General features: G+C 59.6%; 1 protein-coding gene across 5 annotated transcripts in view; it reads right to left on the bottom strand.

Annotated features, from left to right (window-relative positions):
• Nucleotides 1–23,197, bottom strand: part of CEMIP (cell migration inducing hyaluronidase 1) — a 113,969-nt gene that overhangs the window by 15,800 nt on the left and 74,972 nt on the right. For all 5 annotated transcript variants that reach the window (XR_012127110.1, XM_073227095.1, XM_073227097.1 and 2 more), the window contains 10 exons: nucleotides 22,947–23,138; nucleotides 16,359–16,534; nucleotides 14,361–14,570; nucleotides 7,390–7,595; nucleotides 6,663–6,732; nucleotides 5,826–5,954; nucleotides 4,056–4,141; nucleotides 2,966–3,097; nucleotides 1,893–1,928; nucleotides 1,656–1,811 (listed from right to left, as the gene is read on the bottom strand). Coding sequence is in view for 4 of the 5 variants with exons in the window: in XM_073227095.1 (XP_073083196.1) it covers nucleotides 1,656–1,811; nucleotides 1,893–1,928; nucleotides 2,966–3,097; nucleotides 4,056–4,141; nucleotides 5,826–5,954; nucleotides 6,663–6,732; nucleotides 7,390–7,595; nucleotides 14,361–14,570; nucleotides 16,359–16,534; nucleotides 22,947–23,138 (1,393 nt within the window). In the remaining variant the exon portion in view is untranslated. The remainder of the gene's footprint in view (nucleotides 1–1,655; nucleotides 1,812–1,892; nucleotides 1,929–2,965; nucleotides 3,098–4,055; nucleotides 4,142–5,825; nucleotides 5,955–6,662; nucleotides 6,733–7,389; nucleotides 7,596–14,360; nucleotides 14,571–16,358; nucleotides 16,535–22,946; nucleotides 23,139–23,197) is intronic.

Genomic DNA, 23,197 nt, shown 5'->3' with positions numbered 1-23,197 from the left:
TCCTGGCCCCAGCCTTGCTCATGCTGCAAGCACCAATCTCTAGGCTTCCACGGGCCCCTCTGGGCCAGACCCTCTCCTCCCACAGCCACATGAGGAGGGAAGGGGGAAAGGAGACAGAGAGGCTCAGTGCAGGGGGACAGGCCACACTCCCTCTGCTGTCCCCATCTTCAGCCCTCGGCCTGTCTCCATTCAGACAGGGTTCTCTGCAGAAGTCCCCGTCACCCCAGCCTTGGTGATGTGCCCTTTGGTGGACACCAAGGGCTTCTCACATGTATTTCTATGTTTGTGATTGATTAACGTCATTGCCCTGAATCCTGATTCTCAGGCGGCGCCTCCATCCGTTTTCCACTGAAGGCATTTCCCACCAGCTATGTGCGTGAACTGTGTGCTGAAGCCTAAGACCCCACCCAGGACGCTGGGACGACTCGCCCACGACGAGGACTGTGGGCTTAGGCCCCTGCTCGCAGGTGGGTTGAGGGACCGCCTGCGCCTGGGAGAGCCATCGGCCTCCACGAACCAGCTCGTGTCTGCAAATCATTAGGACCTTCGGGCCCCGGGAGGCTGGTTACCCTCCACAAAGCTACCCCACGTACGCAGATCCCAAGGGCTCACAAAAATGATCTGGAGGGACCACTATAGACAGAAACAAGGGCTTCTGGCAGCTTGGGCCAAAGGAGACTGTGGTTCTGTCTGCAAACTTTCTCAAAGATACACATCCACTCGGGGTGGGAGGTTTAGGCCTGTGCCCGGCCTAGAAAACAGGAATTATCTTTTCCTGGAGAGAGAACGCTCAGGGGGCAGGAGGGGCTGCTCTCAGGCCTGGAGCACAGGGACCCCTGTGCGGCGGGCGCACTTGGAACTGTGCACCCTGGCTTGAACTTGCGTTTGAGCAGAGACACCATCCGAGGGGGGGGACACCTCCCCACCCAGCCCCAGGCCGTGGCTTTCTGGAGAACTGGCTGTCTGGGTGCTCTGTTAGCGCACCTGCTCTCCAAGCCCCACCCTCCCCTGGCTCTGCCCCTGCCGCCTGGCTACCAACCAGCCTGGGAACTCCTGGGACAGAGCCCATGACCCTTCAGGACACCCGGCTGCTCTGTTGTTGAACAAACCCATTGGCGTTATTTCCTGCACTAAACCAATCCTGGCTGTCGAGGCCCACGGAGAATGGGCTTTGCCTTTTGCGTGCACAGCAGCTCCGAGACCGCGTGACGACCTGCGCTCGTCCCCAAAGTGTGATCCCATCTCTGGGGTGACGGTCCCAGTCTGCGATGACGCAGCTCTGACGCCCTCCAGGTCATTTTCTGGGGTGTGGGCTGTCCAGCCTCTCTCCGCCGCCCCCAGAAGTGGACGAGCTCTCGGAGGAGGAAGGGCCCGTGGCCGTGGCTCCGGCCACCACCTTCCACTCACGCAGCCCCAGAGCCATGGCGTGCTCTCTGATAGCCATGCCACCCTGCTCACTCATTCTCAGCAGTTTCTTTTTCTCTAATCCTAGATTTCCCCCGACTGCTGTTTAATCCAGCTGTTGCCGTGCTGTCCCCGGCAGGCCAGGGACGGAGGAATTCGTAATCAACAGGTAAAATCATGCCACCACCCCTCCCGTTGCTGCCTCGGTCAAGCCACGCAGGACGGGGAAGCTGTAGGGGCAGCAAACCTACTGGCCTATAGGGAGGGTCCTCCCACTGTGGTCTAAGCCGCCGGGGCCCCAGACCCTGTTGTCCATCATCTCCGTCCCCACGTTGCCACTCTCGCCCACAAACAGACTGTTCTTTATCTCCTGCTTGGAGCCGTCGTCGTACGGGAAGGTTCCACCACTGCAGAGAGAAAACGTCTGGGATGAGATGTGCAGAGACGGCTTCCCCCAGAGGCCACAGGACGCTGACAGCTGCTCTTACCTGGCCAGAGTCAGGCCAATGCCGTTGTCAGCAAACCTGGGGACAAGAGCAGACGGTCAGAGCACGCTCTCCCTCCGGCCAGTGGAGCCACGGCGGGAAGGACCCTTCCCTGTCCCTGGCATCACACTGGAGGTTCCGCCTCCACAGGAAGCCCTGCCCTGCCGGAGGTTCCCCTTCTCCTAAGCCCAAGTCCACCTGAGGGCCTTAGGCCTGCCTCTTCCCCCGAGCTCTTCCCACACCCAGAACCACTGGCTTCCCTTTACTGCCTCAAAGACCCCCGCCTTCTCTGACCCCGTATGCAAAGTGCACACCGTCTGCTTCTCGGCAGGGCACCTCCACGTCCGTCTGTCCGTCTCTGCCCATGCGTGTTCTGTGTCCCTGTGTCCCTCGCACACTTCCACTCCCTCCCGCCTCCTTCCACCATTAGCTCTCCATTAACTGGCCACAATAAAATGGAGAGATCCATTTATTTCTTACATAGTTTCTCATTTCCCATTTTTAGCACAAGAGGCCCATAAGGAGACATTTCACGATGTGGCTGTAAAGCAAATCCCATCTCAGTGGCTGCCCCTCCTGGCCCTCGTCCCGGGGGCTGGTGGCTCACCCTGGGGACCTCACGTCAGGGCTCAGGGCCCCCTGCCTCCTTCATTTGGGCTGAGGAGTCCAGCGAACTGAAAAGCCAAGCCTCCATTCAGTCACTGGCTGTGTGAACTTTTGAGGAATTCACTAAACTGAGTCTCAGCTTCCCAGCTCTAAAGTGGGGTGAGAGTGTCTATCTGAGAAACATGGTGAGAAATAAATACGACCTAGGGTTCAGCACACAGTAGGTGCCTAGAAAACGCCAGCGTCCTTCACTCCCCCCCACCGACTGGCTGTGCGGCCCAAGCAAGCCAAGCCCAGGGACCTCGCGGAGGCAGACCATGACCCTCAGCGCACGGCAGTTGCTGTTCTCAGGGGCTGTGGGGGCCGCTGCCTGCTGCCACTCTGCACCCCTGCCTGGCTCCCCTCTCCCCGCTGGCCCAGGGGGAGGAGCATGGCGCCCTCTGGGCCAGCGTCCCGCGCTGTCTGCTCACCGGCAGCTGTCCAGCCACACGTCCCCGCCGCGTAGCCAGGCCCCGTGGTCCTGGTTCTTGTAGGCGGTGAACTCCCTGATGATGGCCGGCTCCCGGGGCTTCAGCGGGTCCGCGTCCTGGTGAGGGCTGTACCTGTGACACAGCAGCGGGGGGCTCAGGCGGCGGTGCTGGGGGGACCCCTGAGCTGACTCCCTTCCGGCTGAGTGTCTCCCTGCTCACGGGGCCCCAGAACACACAGATGAAACCCCGGCCAGCCTGCATCCTGGGGCCCTGCAGTGACCCTTCTGGGCTCATCACAGAGGCAAGAGGCCTTTCCCCCCAGGCAGCCCCATGACACGTCACCTCTCGTTCAGCACCACTGAGGAACCCCCACCCATTGGGGTCACCGAGGAACGTTCAGACAGCCAGCCCCAAGCCCGGCATGCGACACAGCCCCGGTGGCCGGAAGGCAAGGCTGAGGTGCCAGCTCTCTCTGCTCACTGGGGGGTCACCCCGACCGAGTACCTTTCCTGGGCTTGAGCTTCTTAGCTACAAAATGGGGCACTGAGCCCAGATGCTCACTGATGTCCAGTCCAGCAAGAGTCGTGGACGTTATCAAGTCACCAGTGACGTTCACTTTTGATGGAGACCAAGCAACTTGGACTTTCTAAGGGGTGCTGGCTTCCCTGATAACCTAGAGGTTTAGACAGCACCTTATAAAAGTAGCCCTTGGCCTTTCACTTAGCCGGCGTGTCCCTTCCCATTAAACTGATGGGGAAATTCTTCCCTTCTTTTCCCTTCGCCTGCTGTGACCCTGGCCATTTCTGTTGACTTACGAGGCTGCCTTTTGCAGAGGGATCCAGAAACCTGTAGGAATTTCTGTTTCCTTTTGGCTGCTGGAGCCTGAACCCTAACTCATACTTTGCCCAGCTCAGAGGTTCACCACGGTTCCCCCAGCAGCAAGCTCCATGCCCACGACACAGAATGTGCTCAACGGACATTTGATGAATGAGTGAGTGAGTGAATGAGTGAATGAGTGAACTGAGAGAATGGGGCTGGGTCACAAGGTCTTGGAGGGGGTGGCGTACATGCCTCCCTGAAGGCCCACTACCTGGCAGAGATGATGGACAGGAAGGGGCGCTTATCCTTGGCAGAGGCCTCAGTCGTCTTGACTCCGTTGTCTATGATCATGCCCGCCTGGGGAGAGGGGACATTCAGGCCTGTTGCTTCCCCTGCAGGCCGAGGCGCCCCCCCACAGTCAGCCTCCCTGCCTACTGAACGCCGCAGTAACGCCAGCGTGGCCCTCGGGATATTTCACAGAAGTAGAGGGTCTGCAGTGAGGGAGGTGAAGAATGTATCGTTCCGCACTGCTCAGATCGAATCTGGAATAAAGTTTCCTCTGTGATGTGCAGACCAGGAAACTGAAGTCTGGAGGGGCCACATATATTGCCCAAGGCCACACGGCGAAGTCCGCGCCAGGACCCACACTGCGTCGGGCAGTTGTCAGCCCGGGTCTGAAATCAAGGACGGTGGGGGCGCCTCCCTGGGAAACGTGTCTGCAGTGGCCCCAAGGAGACTGAAGGCACATCTCCTCGGCCCCTGGGGCGGGGGGCTGCGACCCCCCCCACGGCGCTGCCTCTGCTCCTGCCTGACTTGAAGACGTTGCTCTCTTATTCGGCTGCAGAGGTGTCCGCTTTGCCAGCCACGGGTGTGTGGGTTGGGGCAGGTGGACGCTCTGCAGGGAGGGCCACCATCAGCCTTCCGTCTGCTCGGACTCGGGTTTCTCTTCTTGAGGCAATTGGAGGAAACCAGCTCTGGCCCCGTTTGCCTGACTTATGGCTAAGAAGTGGCAACGTGAACCAAAGGATAAGGCGCCAGCTCTTCTCTCCTGAGCTGTGACTTTGGGTAAATGGCCTCTGTGCCCTCGCCTCTCCAGCCTCAGGCACAGCCTCAAGGTGGGCTGCTCACACCGATTTCCAAGGATGGCAGTGAGGACTGAGAGAGTCCAGGCTACAGACTGGAGGCTGACTGGGTGTGGACACCACCCAGCACAGGGCCTCCTGCTTTGCTCAGCCAGCCAAACCGGCCCGGCCCGAGGCTCCGTTGGCCTCTTTCCCAGCCTGCCGCCTTCCCTCAAGCGTCCCCGAATGTGCCCTGAGACCCTCCTGCCTCCCGGTTGGAGAACATCCTCCCCGCTAGGTCCCCTCCTGCCCACCTGTCCAGACACATGCTGCTGCCTGGCCCACCCAGCTGTGTGGAGGCTCCCAGAGGCCCTGACAGGCAGCCACACGCTCTCTCCACTGCTCCTGCGGCCCCCACAAGGCACGGCCCTGGTGCCACGATGGCCTCAGAAACACCTGGCTGCGGCCGCGCCAATTCTCTCTCCTTATGAAGCAGGCACGGTTGCCCCCTCCTGCCTGCACTCTGCCCTCTGAACTCTTCTTTCCTGGCTCTGGGGACACGACTGCCCCTGGGGTCCTCTCTGCCTCCTCACAGGGCCCTGCTCCCCACCCCACTGCCTGGGTGGAAGTACAGCTCTATTCCGAGGTTTCTTCTCCTCTTACGGCCTTCTCCCTGGGGAGACCTTTCTTTGGACCCTGAGTGTGTCCATCCCCTCTGCGGGCCTCGACTTCCTCATCTGTCCCCCATCGGCTCAGAAAAGCCACATGTGGCTCCTCTTCTGGCCCCACCAGATGCGAAGGCAGTGCCTAAGGCAGGAAGAGCCACAGGAGGTCCTTGCTAAGAGTGGCCAGTGGCCCAGGAGGCCCAGGAGGCCTGGGAGGCCGCGCATTTCCTTGGACCATCCTGGGAGGCGGCCCTGGTCACATGCAGGCCTGGAAGGTGGCCCAGCGGCCGCAGGGCGAAGTCTGGCGAGGCTTACCCGGTAGTTGGAATGCGCTCGGTTATTATGGAATTTCCCCAGTGGAATGTGCTCCGAGTACCCCGGGGAGTACATGCCCGCGGAGGGGCCTGTCGGTACGTGGTGGAAAATGAACCAGAATCCGGTTTCCTGGTGGAGGTGGGCACAAGGGGAGAGCCACAGAGGTCAGCACCCGCGAGCTCCCAGTTGGGCGACGGTAGGAAGGGCCCAAGCCGGGCGCATACCCTGGCTGTCCCCCAAGTATCCCCACCGCCCAGCCCAACACACCTTGGAGGAACAGTGAAAAGTCAGTGGCAAATAAATCTTATGGGGTCCACCCTGACCACTGGCCCTTCCTCATCAACTACTCTATCGGCCGTGGGCCCCAGCAGCCGGACTTGAGTCAGGGTGGGGGTCCATCTCCTCAACACAGAAGGGCTGGCTCTCCAGGCCTCAGTTGCCATGCCCATCAGATGACAGGTATCTGCCTCATAGGGCTGTGGCCAGAATTAAATTATTTAAGCTAAGCTATTCTGTGGTATGTATCTCAATTAAAAAATTTTAGAAGTTACTTAAGCTCAGAACATCAATGAGCCAGGCACTCTCCCAAGCTACAATTTAATCTAATAATGTTTCCTTCCCATAAAGTGTGCTTCGTGCTATCAGCCATGACCACCGCTGTGACAAAAGGACAGCGCCGTCGCTTGGAGCTATGTCCCTCTGGCCCCCAGCCTGGTTCTCCCCTCCTCTGCGGTGAAGCCGCGGCCGGGGCTCAGAGCACACATTTCAGGGTCAGCCCCGGCTGCTGTCGCCTAGCCCCACCCGGACCCTCTGCAGAAAGAGGCTGCCTCTGCTCACCTCCGACCCTGCTGCGGCACAGTTCACAAGGTTGTTGTTCGGATTGGCCATCCAGAAGGTGGACACAGCGCTGCGGAGGTGGGATGGGGCAGCGTCACGCGAGGGCTGCGAGCTCCTTCCTGCCTGCAGGCGGGCTCGGACCAGGCCCTCCACTGCCGGCTTGAGGAGCCTCCGGTCAGACCCGAGGGACCCTTGAGCCGTGGCTCTGACCCCGGCCTTCCCATCAGAATGTGGGGCAAATAACACTGACAATGTTCAGAACTGAAAGGGGCTCCTTAAGGTGGGAGCTGTCTATGCGGGGCTGATCTCGGCTTAAAGTTAAAAGTGAGTCAGAAGAACCCAGGAAGGAGGCCATACAAGGGAGTGGCTGGGCTCGGGGTTCGATCGCACAGGGAGCTCGTGCGACTGCTCTGTCTCTCTCGTCCGGAAGTGGGTCCGTGCGGTGGTGCACGGCCGCCGAGGGGGCAGCTGCTCCTCTCCTCGAAGCAGCGTGTGGCCTGAGCAAAGCCCGAGGCTGAGAAGTGGTTCTCTCTGCCCAGGGACGGTGCGCGGGGGGCAAACTAAGAGGGGGGCCCGAGAAAACACACTCGTGCCCTCTCGGAGAAGCGAGACTGGTAGGTGGCCCACGCCGCTCAGTGGTCAGGTCAGGAGGGCAGAGCCAGGGGCTGGGCCGGGAAGCACGAGCCCACGGCGCCCTGCGGGGCACGGGCGGGAGGGGGGCTCTTACTTGCAGTCCTGCCTGGGCTTGGGGATGTACCCCGGGTAGGAGTCTTCAGTGATGGTCCTGCACATCTTGCTGTCACGGTCGGAGGGGAGGAGGGTCCCGGACTTGACGAGGAGGCCGAGGCAGTGGTCGAAGGTGTTGCGCTCCTCTGGCCCGTCCTCCGTGAAGAAGCAATGGCCCAGAGAATCGTAGCCCACGACGTCCTTGACCTGCGGCGAACAGACAGTGGGACGTTCCACCTCGCAATTATTCATGTGCTTATTCATTCATTCAACGAGCAAACAGTGTCAGCTGCACTCTCGGCTCCATGAGGGCCCTGGGGGTCTGGAGACGGACCTGACACAGGTGCTGGGACTGGGGAAGGTGGGTCAGGGCGACAGGACGGTGGCTGTGAAGTCCCTTCCAGCTGGAGGTGGTGCATCTGAGGCTCCACGGGTGGGAAAGGGGGCAGAATGTAGAAGGGGGTCCAAGAGGAGATGGCAGGTGGGCTGTGTGCTCCACCGGTTAGACCCTCCTCAGTGTGGCCTCACCTGCGGACCCAGGCTGGCCCAGTCGCCCACGATGCACGTCAAGCCCCGTCTGCCACCCCCAGGCCAAGGACCAGAACAGCGTGCAAACCCCAGCTCTCCAACACCCTTCTTGGAGTCACAGATCAGTGCCGGAAGCAGCAGGGCCCTTCCAAGACGGCGGGAGGCCCGGGGCTCGGGGTCAGCGGTGCACCTGCCAGCGCAGGGGTCTCACCAAGCCCCCCACCCCCTCCAGTGCCCTCAGCTCACTTTCCCCACCTCAGATGAGGGCTTGAACTCCATGATCGCTGAGGCCCCTGCTGGGTTTGAGCCCTATGAACTCACCTCAGAACCACAGGGTCCCCCTGGGAGCCTGAGCACAAGCCCCACCTCCCTGTCCAGCGCAGACCCTGTTCACAGGCGTTCCTGACAAACGGGCATCCTGCTCCGTTTGAACACTCCAGGCCAGAAGCCCACGGCCTCAGGCAGGCCTGCCCACAGTGGGACACGGGATGGGGAAGCACCTCACCTACGTTGGCTGCCCTGCCCCGGTCTTGATGGCCCAAAGATGTCACCCAACATGGGAATCTCCTGCTCCCCTGTGGCAGCCCTCCAACCCCCACCTAGTAAGCTCCTGCCACCAGGCCAGACCCTGGCAAGTCCCATCCGAACACAAGTCGTCTGCAGTGTCACACTGTAAGGGGCCATCCTGGGCGCTGCAGGTGGGTGACAGAACCTCCTTAGTCGGGTCAACCACAAGTGCCTCCAGGCATTCACTGCCACATGCCCCTGGGGGGCCCCTGACTGAGAAGCACCCATCTGGGCAAGCAGCCCCGGCTCCCTCTGAAGTCTGTCACACGACAAAGCTCGCCTACTGCCCAGCTCCCGGGCAGCCATGCCCTGACGCTCTGGGACCGGGGCCCTCATGTCCCAGCACTGCGCTGGGCTCTCATACCTTCTAATCTGGCTGAACTCTCCCACAATTCCAGGCAAAGCCAGGGCTGCAAGCTGTTTCTCAGTTGTGTCCATTCACCCCGTGTGGGGGAACCCAACATGCCAGCTGCCTTGTTCCGGGCAAGCCCTGTTCCCTCAAAGAGCATCTCCCCTGAATCTCTGGCAACAGGTGAGGGTGTGACGCGGATCACACCCAGCCCCTCAGTCAGCATACCAGTCAATACCACGCTCAAGCAATGGGACTGCTTTCTTTGCTCCTCAGGAGCTGAGAGGCTGTTAGAAATCGCCAGGAAAGACAAGCCCAGGAGGAGAGGCGAGGGAATGGGCCACTCGAGCTGTCAGGGGCATCTGAGAGCAAGCTCAATGCCCTCACCCGAGGGCAGAGAACACCGACACTCAGAGCAGGGGCTGGGGGATCCGAGGGCACACGGTAACCCGCGGAGGCGCCCTGTTCACACGCAGGCTCTCTGCCTCCTGCCCGAGGCTCTTGCAAACTGTAAGCCCTCACCTGCCCCATGGTCTGGACCACCTTCTCTGCACCCCGTGGAATGTGAGTGAATTAATGAATCAGGTACATTCTTATTCTCACAAATGCCCGAGGGAGAAACTCCCTCTAAGACCCCTGAGGGATGCTCAAGAGAGAAAAATCCTCCTGGGAAAGGGTGGGAATGGTCCCATGTGACATACATCATCTCACTGAGTTCTTATCACAATTACTATCCCCTTCCCACTGAGGACGCTGAGACGCAGCCAGTGCCCCGAGTCACCTCCCTTGCAGGGACAGGACTGAAAGCGGACTCTCCGGCTGTCTGACCCACTCATCCCTGCTGCACTTCTGCCCCCTCCCGAGCAGTGGGGTGGGGGCTGGCATACAGCTCATGAGGGGGCAGGATAAGGCAGGAAGAGGCGCTGGGCTGGCAGCGGGAGGCACGAGTCCAAGACTAGCCTCCGCCACGACTTGCTGTGTGACTGGCCTGAGCGTCCCTAAGTCCCTTCCAGCTCTGACATTCTCCAACTGCTCTTCCTTAGAATAGTCCCACAAATTAAAAATTTACATGGTGACATAGCTTGAGATGACAGATAGGCAGGTAGATATAAATGTAGATATAGAGCGATACAGATGACAGGTGATAGCTAGAGAAGTAGACAGCTAGATAAACGGTAAGTCACAGCTGCGTAAGGGCGACCAGCCCCCTGAGCGTGATGGCTGGAAGCCGTGCGGGAGCTCCCTGCCTATCGCACAGACTGCACGTCCCCCCTTCTCCTGGGCATCGTCCCTGCTCTGGACAGCAGCTGTGAGAGCCATTCCGGAAAGCTGTTCAGATTAGGTCTGCAGGGAGGTGGAATCTGGGCGCCGCAGAGGGGAAGACCCCACAGCTCCCATGGGCTGCTCCAGTTAGGGTGGCCATTTAGCTCACAGTCTGACCCGGGACACGTTTAAGAGTGAAAAGGTGTGTCAGTAATTAAGCTGGGATAGCAGGTATAAAATGGAACAGTTCTGTGCAAATCAAGTCATGAGGTCCGTCCAGTTGTAGTGACTTCCTATAAACAGCAAGAAAGAGACAGCGCTGTTTACAAGCACCCCTGATTCTGCCTCTGGGGTGGGGGTGCCATAGTTCGTATCAGTGAGAAACTTGACAAGGATGATGATCACGTTAGAAGGAAGAGCGTAATTTCTGAGCTTTACGGTTCAAGCGGCTAAAGAAAAGAGCCGTGTTGCAAGGGGGGATTTGTGTTGCTGAGTCTTAAAGAGAATTTGATGCATGAACCACCCCGAGTCAAGGACGCCCTGATGATGTCAGCACCTCGAGAGGCATTACCTGCACTGTAGAATCCTAGCTCTGTGAGGTTCAAAATCGTACGGCAACAGGGCTCTGAGCTTTGGCATTGTGAGGATAACCAACATTAAATGTGTTTCTATGGCAGCCCTCGAGTATGCTAGTGTGCATGGGGAGTTTCCAAACGGGGAAGGAGGCAGTGCACCTGGTGCTTGCGAGGTCGTTTAACCACTGGGTCTATGCTTGTGTGTGGAGGACACTGACTACTACCTCGTGGAGCCAGCCGGGTGAACACACCCCCAGCTGGAGGGAGAAGCCCGTGAAGATGCTATTCAACGTCACTTCCAAGCACGCCACATACATCATGAGGTTCCATCTTCCCCAAAAGCCTTTGAGACGGGTTCTGTCATCATTCGCACTGTGCACAGGGGGAAACTGAGGCTTAGAAGGTGCCCCCCAGTCCCCCAAGTCCACACTGGCCAGATGAGAATGCGGACCACTAGGACTCAGTCCTTGGTGGCTGGGCTGCTGCACCCATGAGGGTGAAAGCAAGGGGTTGGGTGAGGGTGGGTTTCTGGACAGGGTCTCAGGTGGTGTGTGCTGAGTGCCACCACCAGGCTCATGGGCACCAAAACTTGAGAAGCCCACCTTTCTGTTCTGGGAGTGAGAAGCAGGTGTTAGTGGAAATGCCAAGTTCAGAATACCCCTTCCAGAAGCCAGAAGCTGGTGGTGAAAGATGGGAAAGAGCAAAGTGGGTTCCCCCTGGGAAGCAGGGGTGAGGGCAGCTGTTCTCCACAGCCAGAGGGCACCAGTGTGTGTCTACAGGGGTAGAGAGAGGAGCCCGCGAGGGGGCAGCTGCCCAGGACCCCACAGGGTCAGCCTTCAGGCCCTCTGCGCTCTGCACATGCAGACCCCTGTTCCCAGGGAGCCGGAGTCTGTCTGTTCAGGGCCTGGGGCACCTCCAGCAGCTCTAGGGCACAGCACCCACGATGCCACTGAGCGGCCTCTGCAGTCTGCGTCAGAAGAAAGCCCTTGTCCGTGTCTGCCTCCCTTCTTCCCATCAGCGCAAACCATCTTTCCAAACACAGTCAGCGCTGGTAAGTCCTTCGGGCCACAGAGAGGGAGCGAATGTGAAACACCGATGCAGAGAGGTCAGCCCCGAGGCCGCGCTTCTGGGCAAGGAACTCTCTGCCAGTGGGGGAGCATTTACAGGGAGAGCTGCCAATCCATGAACCCCGCTCCTGTGTGTGTGTCGGGGGGGTGGCCCTCGGGGAGGGGCTCCGAATGCGCCCGTTACCCCACTGCCTCCGAGGCTCAGGCACTAGAGCCTTGTGCTTCATCTGGTTTCATCTTGGAAAGGCCACACTGGCCTGGGGGCTCCAAATCCTGACCCCCCGGTTTGGCCATCAAGTGCGGCCCTGAGCTCACTGGTTGGAGCTCTATGAGACCAGCAGTTGGCACCTCCCAGGCTGTGCCAGGCTCCAGGACTGCCCGGCACCTGACGGATGCCCAGGGAGACGGACGCTCCCTCCCTGGCTGGTGGCCAGCATCCCCGGGGGCCAGGCTGGAGGGAGGCCTTGGTACGGAGATGGCAGGATCCTCCGGTTCCGGGTGGTTGTTCAGGGCTCTGGCTTCAAAAAAATATCCCAAGTGTAGATGCGTCTGACCCATCCGGCCACTCCTGTGCTGCACCCCAGTGGCTCTCCGGCCCGATGCACTTACAGGCTTCCTAATAGTCCTCTTGAGTCACATTAAACAGATGGATTTAAGCAAAATTTAAGGACAAAACTTCAGAACAGGTACTTAAAGCAAGCAAAGCCCCCCAAACCCCTAATCCCTCAGAATGAGCGACAGCTCTGCAATCCCCTTCGCACATTCATTTCGCAAAGAGCACGGGCAGTGGAACAGACCGGAGGCCTTGCTCCCAGGCCTGAGGGGTGCCGGGCCCGGGCTCAGCGCTCCTCATGCCCTTACCCGCTCCTTGCCGGCACCACAGAGGACAGGTGACGCCCTCCTCCCCACTTCACGGAAGGTACGACGACCAGCCCCGGCCACGCTGCAGAAGCTGCTGCAGAAGCCACTGGAACCCAGGCAGAGGCTCTAGAAGCCAAGCCCACCCTGGGTACCCCTGACATTCTGAACTTATTTTAAACCCAGTGGTCTTTCTGTTCCAGCAGGAAACAGTCTCCTTTGCTTCCCCCTTGAGCTGGACAAAAGTCCCACATCTTCCAGCAGCTATGAGCCTGCACCTCTCCAACCACCTGCTGGGAGGACGGCCTGCTGGGGTTCCTGGCCAGCCCGGCGAGTGGCCCTGTGGCACTTGCTCCTCATGGCCTCCCGTGCTGGGTGCCACTGTCCCACCCGGCTGAGGAGGGAGCAGAGGTTTAGAGAGGGTGAGCAACTTTCCCAAGGTCCTCCAGTGCATGACCTGCAGACCGAGCCCTGGGACCCAGGCCCCTCCAGACTGGGCCCCAAAGCCATGCTTTCAGCTGTGTACTCAGTGGGGGTTCACATAAGAGCGCTGAAAACCCAGTGGCCACAGGCACTCCTTCAGGACACAGGAGCCCATTGCATAGGACAGGCCTCCTCCTCTGCCCACCAGCACTGGGTGGGGAGCTCCATATGCCTGCTGCAAAGCAGAGCTTCAAACTCAGATGTCCAGGGGCCAGCAGGAAATGAACCGAGTGGCCCCAGCCAGGGGCCTTAACTGGAACGTACCAGTAAGTGGTGGGCATGGGGTAAACAGGAGAAGACGGCCGGGCTTAGCAGGGCAGCTGCTCTGGCCCGATCTGCTGGTGGCGCGCAGGAATGCGGGTCTGGTCTGCCAACACAGACTACATTTCAAAAGAAGCCAAAAATCCAGATTTTTATGTGAAATCTCTTCATTTTTAAATGATGGAAACTAATTCAAATGTTTCCTTGAACACTGGTGAAGCCAAACAAAACACATCTGGTCACCGGGTTCGGCCGGCAGGGCGCCGTTTTGTGACATCCGGTTTTAAAGTTCATAGAGGATATAAGTTTAGCCCACTTAAAGAAAGTTCAATTTAGTGTAAAATTATCAGTTCAGTGTAAAAATGATCAAATGTTTCTCTAAATACCGTACAAGCCAAACAAAACACAAGCTGGGTTTGGCTGGCGGCCTGCCGTTTTGTAACATTCACTTTTAAAAGTTTATAGAAAATGTAAGTTTGGTTCATTTAAAGAAGGATCAAGTTAGGGGAAAAATAATTTGTGCAAATCGAGACACGCCTCTGACACACACACCAATTCGCTATTGAACTGCCGATTTCTCCCAAAGGGCCTGCTCTGACGGGCACTTGGTTCAACAGAAGCAAAGGGCCCCTCACGGCCACTGCCCCAAGTCTGCAGGGCACAGGGACGTGGCATGCGCCCCCTTGTCTGCAGCTGGCAGATCTGTCATGCCCGCAGTGACACAGGATTCTTGGACTCCCATCTAGGGCAGCAGGAGCTAGGCTCCCGGTGACCCCCTCGACCTGGTTACCCGCCCATCTCTGATGCTCGTGCCCTTTGGCAAGGATACACCCCTATCTTCTCCTTCCTCCTGGCTAGTGACTTGCTCTCAAGTGATATCATTCTAAAATGTCACCTAAGGATGGTTTGACCCCCCAGTGGCCCTGGACTGTGACTAGACCCAAACATCCTCCCAGTGCTAAAGGTCCCCGGGCCCAGCAGTGAGCTGACTGGCATGGGGGCGGGCAGGGGGATTGCTTACCAACAAGCCGTTGGAGCCGTGGACGGTGATGCAGCGGGAGAACGTGTGGTGGATGGACAGGCCCCTGACGTACGTGGGTGGGTCGTAGCCTCCCTTCTCATCCACATCTCCCGCCAGGTGGAAGTGGATTGGGTACTGACCCACCAGCTGCTGCCCCATGTGCTTCAGCTCCACGCCCTCCAGGTGTGCCGCCTTGAACCCCAGCGCAAACTGGGGGAAGAGAGCCGGGGTCAGCAGGTGTGTGCGGTGCTCCCCGAACCCCCTCACTGGTGCCCACATCCCGAAAATGATTTTCCTCAAGATGTTTCCCTAATCTCCACTCAGGTGCTCAGTGAATCAAAGACACTCTCTGCAAATGGGCTAAGATGCCTGGCCCCTCTTGACCCACGGCGGACAAGGTGCTACTAATAACAAGGCGACAAACTGCTTGGAGCCGAGAGGGGCAGAGGGGCGCGGCGGCAGCTGGGCCTCACTTCCACCCTCTTCCCTGCCTCCTAAGCCACCAGCGTCACATTGAGAAGAGGAAGGATACGCCTGAGATGGCCTGAGGGGAGGCAGGTGGAATCCGTGCCCTAGAAGGCTGGGGACCGCAGGGGGGTGGTCCACGGGCCCTGGGACCCGATGCCACGTCACCGCGGGAGGCCTCTCCAGGCTGGGGGAAGGGGACACTGAGTGGGGCATCTGTCTCAGCGTGTGTGTGCCTGTGGGGCACCCCATGTGCCCGCTCAACAGAGCACCTGAAGCCAGCCCTGGCGCGCCCCGGGGACCCCTTGCCACACTGAGTGTCTGGCTCCAGGAACGCCATTCCTGTCAAAAGCTGGGCTCAGCCAGCTTCCGTTGGAGAAGGATGATCTGAAGGACGTGCTGATCATCCCCCTCAAACAGGTGCCCCCTGGAATCCCAGCTCTGGGGGCGGCCGCCCCGTCGAGAAGGCTTCTGAGGCCTGGCTTGGACGCAGCGGGAAGGGATGCTCCCGCTCAGGGGCTGCTCTCAGAATTGGAAGTGCAGCTGCGGCATCTCGTGGAACACAAACCTGCCTTTTCTGCTTCAGTTTCTAACGAGTTTCTCAACTGAGGGCGGTGCCCCCACCCCTGCCCCCACCTCATCTCTGGAAACGTGGTTGGGGGACCCGCCAGCCTCTACCGAACAGGGGCCACAGCTGTCGGGAATCCTGCACCCTAGGCCCGAGCGCCGTCTTACTCCAGGAAGGCCCCAGCAGGAGCTCTGTAAGTTCCAGTCCACCGCTAATCTCAGCTAGGCCACTAAAAAGTCACCCTTAAGGCACATGGTTTTGGCTTTGAGGGAACTGTCCTCACAAAACTCTAAGACGATTCTATCCACTTTGGTCCCAAACTCCGGAGAGCGACAGAGGGCTGTGGGATGCCAACTGACACCCAACATGCAGGGCAAAGCATTTTACATCAAGATGCCAAAAAATTCATGTTTGAGCTTCACGCTGGGAAAATGTGAGCGCCGATGAGCTGGCATCATTTCTCTTGCTTCAGCAGCAAGACACCCTCAGCTGTTATTCCTGACTTTGCCAGTCTCTCCATCAGGAAACACGGGTAAATTTGATGCGAGAACGCCTAGCTCTCTGTCCTGCTCATCGCTTTATCTGTCTTCTCCTGGATCACTGTGGACGTGACCTTCTGTGAGCTGAATGCCAGTCCTTTCAGGATGTGATTGGGAGTAAATACTGAAGAAAGGGGACGGGAGTGAGGCCGAGGGCCGAGCACCCTGCGGGCGGGGGGCACCATGCGATGTGCGCCCCTCTGGGCAGTAGAGCATCCCCCAAGTCGGCTCCACCGTCTCTCGCTCCCCCGTGTTGGGGGGAACGGCTCACCGCTGATACCCCCGGGGCTCCTCCAACTCCCAGGAGGTCCTCTGCCCAGGGTCCCACCTCTGGCTCCTCCTGCCCCTTTCCTGCCGAGACCCCTGCCTATGGGCTGGCGTCGTGGGAACTGTGGCCTGGTTGGCGCCTCAGCCAGGCACTCATACCTTGATGTGGCCCCCAAAGGTGTCGAAGTCAAAGAAGTCGCAGACGTGGTGGCTGTAGGGGTAGCACTCGGCCTCCGTCTCCCCCATCACCACAATGTTCCGGCTCAGGAGCCCCACCTCGGCCCGCATGTCCACACCGTCGATCTCCTCCCCGACGTGCAGGTACCTTGGTTTCCCTAGGGAAGAAGGGGGTTGTGGGAAGTCAGAGGTACCGCCTGGGCCCCGGCAGGTGCTTCTGGCCCTTGTGTGTGTGTGTCACCAGGCTCTGTGCGCATGGTGGCCCCTGCAGCCCCCAGGCCCAGGGCATGGAAGAATGGAGCCCACGCAGGGGAATTCATGTGCGTGAAGACCTGGATTCATGGCCATGAGCACTTAGGTGTGAACCCCAGGGAAGAAATGGCTATTTGTGTCCTGGTGAGGGGGGCAGATCTGTGTTCCGCCCTCAACCTCACCTAGGTTTGTATCTGCAACTGGACTTCCTACAAAGAGCCAGATGGGAGCTGCGTCCAGCACTGTATCTGGCTCCGGGGCCTCTGCGGTGCCCGTGGGACAGCGGAAAGGAGCCTGCCTCCAGCGGGGTGCTGACCTCCTGACCCCTGGGCTTGGAGGAGAGGATGCTCTGCCCGCTGTGGCTCTGCCAGCCATGGCCCTTGTATCCATCAGCGTAGCAGCTCGCCCCTTCTGGCAACCTCACCTCTTCCCTCATCTGGGTTCTTTATGCTCCAATTTCAAACTTTCTAGGCCTCCCTATCCTTAAAGACTGACAACCAGAAGCCCTCTGCCCCACTCGGCGCCCCTCCCAGTGCCCCTGTCAGTCTCCTTCCTGCTGCAGTCAGAGCCCCTGGACTTCTGGTCCCTACTCTCCCCTCTCTGCCCCCTCCTGCCCAGTCCTGTCACATCCACTTGTCCTGCCCTCCTCCACCCGTGCGGGGGCGGGTGGCAGGGGTTTGGGACTATGGAACTGTCCCTGACCCGCAGCCCCAGGCTCTGTCCCCGCAGCACCCCAGACCCTTTCTGCAATGACAACATCAGCCTGCCTCCCAATTGGACTCCTCACTGAGACAGCTGACCCAGCTGGTGGGGACTTCGGTCCCAGGGGAGGACGCAGTTACAGGCAGACTTCCCCCATGTGCAGCGCGGCCTGAGCACAGCACAGACACCACTGGGCTGTCCCTGTGACCCTGGCTTGAGTCACAGGGCACACAGCTCAGCCCTATGACCCGCTGGTGCCCTCCCCCGGAGGCCGGGGTCATGAGCCCCGAGCGGCACTCCGACAGTGGCCTGACCCTGCACCCGCGTCCCAGGAAGAGCCAGCAGCCCCCCAGTGCTCCCCGGGCGCATCCTGTGGGTGGGCCACAGTGCCTCTGAGGGGGCTATTGTTTGGGGTTCTGCAGACTCAGGGAGATGGAGGTTTCTTTGAAGCATCATAGTTCAAGAAGTGAGACTGGCGCACGGCAGAGCTGAGGAACAGCCCCCTGGGAGTCAAGGTCAGCTTCCTAGGGCCACTGTGATGAATGGCCACAAACTTAGTAACTTAAAGCAGCAGAAAGCTCTTTTCTTACAGTCTGAGAGGCCAGAAGGGGCAGGCAGTTGAGGTGCCAGCAGCTGGGCTCCGGGGTAGAGCCCGTTCCTGGCCCTTTGAGGTTCCAGGGCCCAGCATTTCCCTGGGCAGGCGCCCACCTCTGCTCCTGTCATCTCATCACATCCTCCTCCTCTGTCCCTCCCGTGTCCCTCTATTAGGGGCTGTGATTCTACTGGGCCTCCCCGAAACCCACCACAGTCTCCTGACTCATGGGCCGTAGCCTAAGCCTGTCTGTAGAGTCCCCTTCAGGCAGAGGGCAACGTTCCCGGGCCCCAAGGGTCAGGCCCAGGGGTCAGTGCGTGAACATCTCTGGGGCCCTTACTTAGCCTACCACACAGTCCTTTTAAAAAGTCTCAACTTCACAATGGGTTTATTTACTGTAATTTACTATCACCTCAAGATCCCTGACACCAAAGGGCTCAGGGGTGCATGCCAAGGGTGGCGGCCGTCAGCACTTGGGATTCAGTGGGCTCAGACGCCCGGGCACGGACCAAGTCAGCTGGGCCGGTGGCCCCCCCCTCCAGGGCATCTCACTGGGGCTTCCGGTGTAGGCCACACACGTCTCCACAGGGTCAAGGTCCAGAAGCAGGGTCCCCTCTGGCCATCCATGTGGACGCCCCTTCTTCCATCCCTGCCGGATGGCCCATCAGCTCTGTGACCTTCACAAGGACACCAGTTATGAGGCCGAGCTTTGCCCTGGGGCCCCGGCTGGGGAGCCAGGCAGCAAGCTGCAGCCCATGCATGTCTGGCTGCTGATAAAGAGACCGTGCGCATGCCAGCTTTGAACACCCCACGTCCAGCGAGTGTTCCACTGAGATGGGTGCTCGTGGTCCCTGATGGCAGAGACGCAGATCTGGGTGTCCCCAGCAGGGCTGCCGGCTCGTCCTCCCCAACTGTCCTTCCTCCCCTTTCAGGCACCTCTTTCCATCCCTCTCTCCAGAGCCGGCAAATCTCCCGCAGGCAGAATTCTGTCCCGGCCTTCTCGGTGGCCCAGACCTTGCTTGTCCTTCCTTGACTGCCCCTTGTCAGTAGAAGATCTCGGGAATCAATGTGGACAAGAAACATTTTCAGCGCCGTCTGCCCCCTGCTCAGCCTCGCCTCCTGAACCACCCCCATTACACAGACTTGCGGCAAACAGGTCACTAAAGTCAGACCCTCCTTGTCACAGAGCCGGGCATCTGTCCCCCAGGACCCACAGGCTCCTGGTCTGCTGGGCCCCATGCCTCTGGCCATGCCCGATCCACACCTCTTTGTGGTACAACCTCATGGGTGCTTCAGAGGCCGCTCCCAGGAAGCTCCCTCAGGCCGCCTCAGCCAAGCGAGGTGCCTTGGCCTGTCCTTGGGTGCGGAAGGAAGAACCACCTGCTAGCGCCGGGGAGGCACTCAGCAGTGCCATGAGTGAGCTAGCCCAAGCGGGGCGCCTGCGGGCCCCGTCCTGAGAGGCACAGACACAGCCTGCTGACTCCAGGGGCTGAGCATGGAGTGTGGCCAGCGCAGTCCTGCCAGGCAGGGACGTGGAAGGGAGCTTCCGTGCAGCTCTGAGGATGCACAGAGTGAACCCCCGGACTCTCTGGGCTTGCCCCACCTCACTGTCACACATCCCCTTCTGCTGCAGCGTCTCAGAGCATCTGCCTAAGCTGCTCCCTCCGGCCCGGACGGCCTTCCCCACCCTGTCCCTGCAGCAACTGGCTTTGTCCTCCCCAGTCCTGCTCCCAGGGCTCCTTCTCAGCCAAGCCCTCCGCACCACCCTGGGCCCCAGTCGTTGCTTCTCCGAGATCCTGCAGCACGCACGGGACCAGAACCCAGGGCTGCCCGTCTCCAGGCACATGTCCCCAGACTCCAAGCCCTCCCCCAGCACATGCATTTCAGGGCTCAGGGGCTTCTCCCAGTTTGTCAGCACCCCCTAAAATGTGGTGTCCAGACAGGATGCTGACCAGAGGCTTCTCCTCCAGTGGGCGGCCAGAGGGCCCTCCTGGGGCACCCAACTCGCTCACGACTAGAGCGACAGGATAGTGGATGGGCAGGACTGTGGCCCTGGGGCCAGGCTGTCTGCACTGGATCCCGACTCAGGCCGTGGCTGTAAGTCCCTGACCCTCAGCTCTTCGTCTGTGAAATGGAGATCACGACAGCGCAAAGCCCGGAGGGCAGCTCTGATTATTCAGTGGGCTGAGGCCTGCGGGGCAGGAGTCCGGCCACTGTCCCAGGCTTTCTCCGCAGGGCAGGGCTGGAACCCAGGGCCTGGGGGAAATGGGCCAGCGACTTCCAGGCAGATGGGGGGACCGTGTCTACCAGACCCCTGGGCGGGAGCAGCTAACTCAGACTGAGAGCCCTGCGGTTCCTCAACACGCTGCCCCCGCCCCCTGCTGTGGAGCCCCCCGTCCGGGCCTTTAACACCGGAAGGCCAGTCTGTCATTCACAGGCCACCCCCAGCCCCCCACCCTGGGAAGTAGTGTGCCCTGACTTCCCGGCTCCCATCCTGCCTGCGGGCGGAATCCTCCCTCCCTTCCTGGCCAAGCCAGGTTCATCCTGGGAAATGACCAGAGGCAGGGGCCGTGCACAGTCTCCCCACACAGTGGGCCTTCCTTCCTGGCGCTTGCCCTCCTGCTGCCCCCCAATGCACACCCCAGAGACGCCCCCACAGCACACGCACAGGACCAGGCTCTCGCAGGTCAAGAGAAGAATAAACACCAAGGACCTGCCCCGGGAGACACAGGCTCGAGTTCTTGGGGCTCAAACTTGCAGCCCCCAGCGTCTAGGGGCGGGGAGGGGACAAGCCCAGAGGGACTCAGGCTGGGGGTCCCAGAGAGGCAAGTTTACATCATGAGACCCCGGATCTGCCTACAGTCCGGGCATCTTTGGGCAGAGATGCTGGGAACAGGGGTCTTCGTGGAGGAGGGGTGAGTGGCCTGGCAGCCAGAGCTCTGAATTCGAAGCCTGCTCTGATCAAGCAGGCCGACTTCCTGGGTCTGCACCAGCCTCCCCTGCAGAGCCCCTGGAGTCAAAGGCAATGCTTGTTTTGTGCCGTCCAACACGGCAGCCGCTAGCCACACACTGAGCACTGGGCGTCTGGCTGGCATGATGGGGAATGACATTCTTAATTTTATTTAATTTTAATTATGTGTAGCCACACGTGGCTGGTGGCTCCTGTACTGGAAAACGCGAGTCTAGACATTTAATTTCCATGAACCCTTATTTCCTCATCTGTGTCACAGGGAAAACAGAAGCTAGTGATCATAAAGAATGGGGTACATCACAGGGAACTGGGAAACGTGAATACTGATCAACATAGTGTTATTGAAAAGTGGGGCGGGGCTGCATCAAGCCATGCAGGAAGGTGGGAATGGAAATAGGGCAGAAAATTGAGGACTTCCAGTTGTCATGTCAGGAGGTGTTGAGAATCTCACTGTGGCTGGCAAAACTTTGAAATATTTTTTTAGATGATTCACACATTTTCATTACTTTGTTACCCGCATCTGTTTCCCGTCAGAAGACACTTAAGTTGCAGAAAGGCCTGTTTACTGGAATTTGGGGGCAGGGAGGGCGCAGGCTCCAGACGGCTGTGGCCCTCTCTGCAGTGGCCTGGGGAGAAAACCCCAGAGAGGTTACTGGGGTGTGGGGGGCACAGTCTTGGGAAAGAATGAAGCAGGTGGAAGCCTTGCTCCACGTCAACGGAGCTGGGCTGGGCTGGGCTGAGCGGGGCAGTGGGCCTCACACACACACACACCACACACCCCTACCCGGAGCTTTTCTGGTGCCACCCACATGCGGGCCCTGTCTCCCGTAAGCCCTGAAGCTTCTGTGCAGGGACAGTCCCCAGGGCCTCACAGACAGAAGGCGGGGTGGGCAAGGGGAGGGGACACACAGGCAGTGCCAAACGAGGGGCAGGAGGGTCCTGGAGGGCATCGGCGTCCCCCTGCTTACCCCCCTCCCTCGGCACTCAGGCCAGAGCAGCCCCACCTCGCTGTGTGGCCTTGGAGCCCAGTAGCAGCCACACCCTCTGGACGCCCCTGCCAGGAGGGGAGGCTCACCAGCACTCCCACCCAGACCCCGTGCTCAGGGGCAACGATCATGCCCCACATCACGTGGGCCCCTCCTGTCCCCCTGTCACCCCCCTGTGCAGCCCTGGGCCTGCAGCTGGTCTGGACAGAGCCCCAGGGAGCTCCTCGACCCCTCCACACAGGCCGGGGCTTCAGGGCATGCTCTCACCCCCGGAAGCACAGGCGCTGCCCCAGAACCAAGGGCCACCTCACGATGAGAGTGACATCATCAGCTCAGACGGCCTGAATGGCACACCTGCCAGGAGCCCAGGAGGCCTGACATCCCGACGGCTGCCCGCAGGCGCTGTCCCACCCAGCGAGGACCCAGGGCCCTCAGCTCCCGTGTGAACGGCGCATCCTGTCTCCCCTGCTCCCCTGACCTCCAAAGCAACCTCTTCCTTGTCCTTTTGCAGCCCAGTTGTTCAGCTTCTGTATCAGCTTTTGAACTGAAGAGCCTCTCAATGAATTCCTTAATAAGCTTAAGACTTTATTTCCTAACAATATTCACTCCCCTCTCTGTCATCTTGATGGGAAAAATAGGCTTCACCACCCCTTTGTGTGAGCTCGACCGTGGGATCTGTTTTTCCTGCTGGACTGTGGATGCAAGGGTGCGCTGGTCCTGAGCCCAGGCCTGCAGGGACCCCTGTGCCCCTGCTCTCCTCTCCAGGACTTTCCAACCTCCCTCCACGAAAAGAACACATCCTGGGACAAGTGAGAGTGACCAGAGCTGACCCGAATCCAGCTCCGTCCCTGCCTGACGCCAAGCTCGTCTAGAGAAGCTGAACCTTAGCTAGACAACTGCAGGTGCACGAAGAAGGGGCTAATGCCCGCACGGACTGCAAGGGCGCTTTGTTACGCAGCATCGTGTGGCAACAGATGACTGCTGTCGATTTGTGGTGACTTCAGCCTGCGCTAATCCTAATGAGTTTCAGACTCATCAGCCTCGGGGGGTGTCAGTGGAGGTCCTACCTGCCACCTTGACCTGGTTGCTGGAGCAGGCTTTGCAGGGCAGCACCTGGAACTCCTCTGCCTGGTACATGGAGTAGTCGGTGCTGGCGACCACCAGAGTGTCCCCAGGCTTCCAAGACCGTGCATCATCCTCCACAGTCAAGATGGTGCTGTTCACGTTGGTGTCGATGGTGACGGTGAGTCTGGGCCTCACTGTGACGTGGAGGAAGAGGGACGGAGATGCAGCACTTTGCTTCTGAAGAGCCTCTGAC

The sequence above is a fragment of the Manis javanica genome, chromosome 18, assembly GCF_040802235.1.
Source record: "Manis javanica isolate MJ-LG chromosome 18, MJ_LKY, whole genome shotgun sequence".
In the NCBI taxonomy this organism is placed as follows: Eukaryota; Metazoa; Chordata; class Mammalia; order Pholidota; family Manidae; genus Manis; species Manis javanica.
Note: the sequence above shows the minus strand (reverse complement) of the source record. Positions and strands in the feature narration are given on the sequence as shown.